The 6126-nt window shown below is 43.4% G+C and overlaps 1 protein-coding gene across 1 annotated transcript in view; it reads left to right on the plus strand.

Moving 5' to 3' along the window:
• The first annotated feature begins 3647 nt into the window (after window positions 1-3647).
• LOC102214563 (uncharacterized) overlaps window positions 3648-6126 on the plus strand; it is a 13089-nt gene continuing 10610 nt past the window's right edge. The window contains exons 1-2 of the mRNA XM_013908878.1: window positions 3648-4231; window positions 5375-5580. Coding sequence (XP_013764332.1) covers window positions 3740-4231; window positions 5375-5580 — 698 coding nt within the window. The 5' untranslated portion in view covers window positions 3648-3739. The remainder of the gene's footprint in view (window positions 4232-5374; window positions 5581-6126) is intronic.

Genomic DNA, 6126 nt, shown 5'->3' on the forward strand with positions numbered 1-6126 from the left:
ATTATTCTTTTTCAGGCAGTTTTCATTCGTAAAAAGGGGATAAGTCGAAGACTTACCCCGGGTGGGCAGAGCTCTCAACTCCGCCCGCCGCTTCTTTAAAACTGCAAATCGGCACCAGCTGTCTCGCCGCCTCTGCTCTCCCGCAGTGCACAAGCTGGGCTCTTGTTGCTACTGTCGTCCGACTGTTCGCTCCGCGTCCCTAGTCGCTGGTGCTGTATCGTTCTCCCCGAACGCCAAGCTCCACCAGCCCCTTCGGCTTGCAGGCGCCGCCGCCTGGCACCACTCACTCCTGGCCGTCTCTCAAGCCTACTGCTCAAGTCTCCCAGGCCCTCTTATTGGCCTCTCTGGAACCTCCCAGGTGTGATCAGATTTATAATCAGGTAGGGGTGGAGTCTTTCCAGGACAAGTCACCAATAAATACCATAAAAACATGCAGTAAAACTCATACAAATAAACCAGTGTACAATATTAAAATAGGTAAAACACAGCAAAACATACATAGTAAAAAAAAACCCTAAATAACTTGTCCCTTTTCACCCCGTGACACGTGCAGGCGTGGATACTAACCACTATACTAACACGGAAAGCCGTGGTCAGCTGAGCTGCAGAAGAAAGCTGAGTTCTGTCGTTTTTGATCACGATAGTGAACACTGAGCAACGCTGTCGCTGTTTCACTGTTACTTTGATATTTACCATGAAACGACCACTTACCTGTGACACTCACACAAACTCACACCCGAGCCTTCATATGTGATCTGTCCTCATTCGTCCTGCGCTCGTTTTCTAATCATATTCATTGGACAGGTTACATAAAGATACTGAGGCGTCAGAAACGAGGGAAACAATGTTGTTTCAGGAAACATGAAACTCCTACAGGTGTAGGTGTGTGCTGTCGTTGTTGTTTCAGAATTCACTTAAAAAAAAGAAAGATTGAAATTAACGTTTCCGCCCGGTTTTCAAACCGGGGACGTAATAACCACTACACTACGGAAACGTACTTTGGCGTACTCGGACGCATCACTTCCGGTCACAGGCGTCAAATTGAGCTTCAGTTGTAGTTCTATTCCCTGCAAGTGTGTGTGTGTATATGTACAGGTGTGTGTATTTGGCTAAAGGTTTTGCTGGTCACGGCTGAGCAGCCGGTGCGTTTCAGATGTGAACCCAAACGCAGACACAGGAGAACAGAGCTTGAATTCCAACAAAAGGCGAGCCTTTATTTGGCTGATTGCAGGTGGCAAAACATGAAACTAAGGAAACAAAGAAGACTGTGAGCACTGTGTAACTAAAAGACTATGAAACACAGTGAAAACAAAAACCTATGACTGAGCGATAACAGACGACGCGACGCTGAACACAGGAAGTCCGAGGACTTAAATACCAGTGTTGGGTAAGTTACTTTAAATTAGTAACTTAGTTACATTACTAGTTACTTCTATCAAAAGTAACTGAGTTACTTGAAGTTACTCGTTACTTTCAGAGTAACTAGTTACTAGGGAAAGTAACTTTGGTTTTACTCAGAATTCTCTTGTTAATGTGTTGCTTCCGTAACTGGATACCCATTCTAGCTTGCTTACTTGCCACAGTGCACTGTGCCACCTACCAATAGAAAGGAAAAGATAATGTGCACATTTCCACGAGAGAAATCCCACGCCTGGACCGTCATTGACTGCTGCCATGATTCTAGCCTACGTCACAGTGTCATGTGCGCCTTTTACATCCAACACAAAAACTGCAGTCGTGGTGCTTTCGATTGTACTCAGAACTCAGAAATTCTGCCTTCTGAATAGGAAGATGTAGGTAACACCAGACTGCAGATGAGCTGCATACAGGGCTGGACTGGGACAGAAAAATCAGCCCGGGCATTTTGACCATTATAGGAAAAATCATAAAGCCTTTGAATGAAAACAAACACTGTTGTGACAGTGATGTTCACTGTTCTGATGGTATATATGCACCAATCTATCAATTGTTTTTTTGTAAGACTCAGATAATTATTATTTTAAAAGCTAGACACTTTAAATGAGAATAAGAAAGAAAAGTATTTCTTTGTGCCCCCCTCTCCCTGTTAATGCCCTACCTGGCCCCCTGGCAACACTTTGCTAGACCCGCCCCTGCACAGTTACCAGCTGTCAGCTACTTAGAAAAGGATCCTGGTGTTATTTGTCTCTCAGAAACAGTTCATAACTTCAACTCATTCATGTCACCTAAAAGGTAAACCTGTTTCTCCATCACAGGTGGTTTCCTCTTTCTGGCGCAAAGAGAGACAAGAGAGAAAAGCCGATCAGCTGATCATTGATCAGTTTCATGATTGAAGTAGAAACAGGAGAGGGAGGGGAGAGAAAGAGAGAAGAAGAGACAGCTGCAGCGTAAACACAGAATAACTCCAGCTTTGTGCCTTTTTCATTCTAGCTGAAGTCCGGGACAAACTGTTACTTTTCACCTCAATACGAAACGTGTAATATTTTCTCTGAATAAGAGACGATTCCGTTTTTTACGGGACGGTTGGCAACTCTAATAATTAACCGTATGAACAAAATAAAGTTCAACATCAGTAACATAGCACCACCCAGCTGTATAGAAACTCCGTCATGCTAGCTAGCACGCAGTACGAAAACGTCAGCATAACGAAAATAAACTCCACCTAAACTTGGTTCATATCTGACTGCAGGTTATAACTTCTTACCTGAAGTTCAGTTCACCTGACACTCGGACCAGCGGCTGCTTCGGGTCTCTCCTCTTGCCTCCCTTTTCCTTTGTCCACCTGCTGGCTTCCACCACTCGCTAATGTTATTGAATCTGTGGAAGCTCCGCGACAGCCACCACACGAAGTAACGAATAACGAGCCTATCTAAATCCCAGTAACGAGTAACGCGTTCATGGTTTTGGCATAATAACTAGTTACCGTGCTCGTTACCACAATAATAACGTAGTTACTGTAACGCGTTACTTAATAACGCGTTAGTCCCAACACTGTTAAATACACACATGAGGTGATCAGGAGAAGTGGAGACACATGAGGACACAGCTGACTAGAATTAAACATAATGACAACACAGAGGACAGTAAAACTAACCACATGAACACAGAACACTCACAATCTATTTCAAAATAAAACAGGAAACTAGACATGACAACACTAAGCCTACAGACCTAAAAACACATAATAAACTAGACAAGAATCCAAACATGGAAACCAAGGAAACAATAAATAATGGCTGCCTTTAAACTAAACTAAATAGGAATAACACACGATCACAAAGCTAACATGAGAAGAATACAAAAATGAACTCAGAGCATTGGGTCAGAGGCCCAGGCTGTGACAGCTTGTTTCTCCTTTCAGATCAAATCAAACACACTGAGAGCTCCTCGCCTTTGCACAGCAGCGTGGACTCTGTGGGTCTCAGCTAATAACTGAGCTCCTTCCTTTGCGTCTCCTCTCCGAGTTATTTTTGTTTGTGATATTTGGTTTTATTGAGAGATGTCGTTCATCTTTTTGCTGCTGTAACAGGGTCACTTCTCGTTTTCTGATCATACTGTCTGTGTTTCCAGCTTTTTCAAAGAGGAAAGTCTTCAGCCTAATCATCAAACTTATAGGAGCATGAAAGCTTTGTCCCAGTTGGGTCCAGAAGACAAACCCAGTGCCTGACATATACCGAGCTGTCAGAGCTGCTCTCCACATCAGCAGAGCGACACTGACGGTCTGGACTGTCTGTTTGATCGACATCATCCAAATCGGATCATGCAGAGACAAGGAAACATCAAAGAACAAAAACATTATAAAGCGAGGCATTTAAAGCTGAATGATTTGAAACAGGAAGCTCAAGATACTCATTTGTACAAGAAGTACCTCTACAAAGACGACATCCCTCCGTACCCCGGACCTGGAGAGGTTTCACTTGAGTTTCATGTGTCTCGGCTGAAACACGACACATACAAATTAGAAGAGATCAAGAATGATGGAGGCTTCAAGGATCCAAACAGCGGCTCAGAGGATCCAGACAGACTGTCCCTGGTGTGGTGGAGTCTGGCTGTGGCACCAGAGGAGATCCGGTCAGCTGAGAGCAGGCTCCTGGAGGAGATCTTCCCAAACCGGACCGAGGAGCAGGCCCGGAGGCAGCAGAGCTTCCTGTGGAAGTTCGCCTCCTCTCCAGCCTTCAGTGAGAAGTCCAGGTATGGATCGTATCGCTTCACCTTCAGGGTGGAGGAGGTGCTGGAGGCCTACAGCAAGCAGGTACGGACTCCTTCACTGTAAATTAACACTTACAGAAGAGTTCAATAAAGTTTCAACTTTTTAAACTTGATTTTGTCAGTAGTTTGTCAGCGCCACTTCAGTGGAACATTTTGTGTATTATGTGTTTGATTGAGACACTAAACAACCAGAAAATCACATTAAAAAACTGCAGAAAATGATTTAAATGAAATAGCAATAAATGAAATGATCATTTAAAACTGCATTTTGTATTTATTTGCTATAGGAGCCACATAGAGTGTGGTGAAAAGGTAGTGTGTGTATGGTGTTGCATGTCTATTCCTGGGATTGTGGTTGGCACTCCTGTCATGTGTCAGCTGTTTAATGAATGAGTAGGAAATATATTCAGCTGGTTACATGAAGAATGGGTGAATAGGGAGAGTGTATTTGTGCAATAAATGCTCAAGAAAATGTTTGGAAACTGGATCGTTTATTGGTTTGTTTTAGAGCGAGTCACCAAAGAGGTACTCATACTTCAACCTCGAAATGGCTTAATCGATGTCACTCAAGCCTTTTGGGTTCTCTTTGTCTGATGATCTAAAGAACTTGGAAAGAAAAGCGAATGGACTCCACTGAGTTTCTTGAAGACGTTTCACACTCAGACAAAACCTGGTTCATTCCAAGGACAAAACTCCCAAACACAAACTCAACAATGTAGTATATGCTGTACATTGCGGCGAGCAATGCTCAGAGTTCTACGTTTTTGAGATCCTTCCCAGATGCTTCCACACCCACTCACATCTTGGGTCCTTTGTTCCCAGTAAGTCACATGATAGGGTGTGACAAGGTCTCACAATGGGTTCACCTGAAACCCTGGCTGATTGTGACATACACCTGTTTTCACACTTTGACTCGTGTGATTAGGCAGAGTCAAAGACCACTAGGTCTTAAAATCTGGGACTCTACATCATTTGCTCATAGAACTGAAAAAGCTTCTCGGATGAGAGGTGAAACGTCTTCAAGAAACGTAAAGAAGTTCAGATGCCTTTCCAAGCTCCTTAGACTACCATGACCCGGATGACTGAGAACCTACAAAGACCAATTTGACTGATGATCCAAAACATTTAAGTGTGACAAATAAATATGCAAAAGAACGGAGAAAAGCACAATTTTTTCCTCTTCCAGTTTTGCTCCGGCACCCTGCCTGTCGTGCGTGTTCTCAGGACTTCCCTGTACAGACAGGAAGTGATGTATACTGTGCTGGTCCACAGCTCAGCCAATGACAAGCTCTTCACTGAGTATCCCATCCTGTCCAATGCTCCAAACACCATCTGTGCTTATAGGGACGGATGCTTCATCTGGAACCCCGAAGCCATGTGTGAGAAACACTGGTAAAAACAGATGTTACAATACACACACACACACACGTACACACACACACACACACACACACACACACACACACACACACACACACACTAATCATTCTATTAAAAACCAGTAAAATCTGAAAATCTCCTCAGACTCTCAGAATCAGCTGAGTTTCTTTGTATGTACCAAAAGTCAGGCAACATTTGGTGTATGTTACCTGATCTTATGAAGACACAAGGGAAAAAACCAAGGTCAATCCCCCCATGTATGCTGGTGTCGTGTAACTCTGACAGCATAAAGGTGTAGAGATGGCACGATACCACTTTTTTATGTCCGATACCGATATCATAAATTTGGATATCGGCTGATACTGATATGAATCCGATATAGTGGTTTTTAACCAACAAAACTGTTTTTTTAATATCTTGCTGCATTTTGTATAAGTTCATACTCACGTTTAAAACCCCCCCACTAAAGCTACAGTGGGGCAAAAAAGTATTTAGTCAGCCACCGATTGTGCAAGTTCCCCCACTTAAAATGATGACAGAGGTCAGTAATTTGCACCA

The sequence above is a fragment of the Pundamilia nyererei genome, unplaced genomic scaffold (genome assembly GCF_000239375.1).
Source record: "Pundamilia nyererei isolate P.nyererei 1_Seehausen unplaced genomic scaffold, PunNye1.0 scaffold00015, whole genome shotgun sequence".
NCBI classification, from domain to species: Eukaryota; Metazoa; Chordata; class Actinopteri; order Cichliformes; family Cichlidae; genus Pundamilia; species Pundamilia nyererei.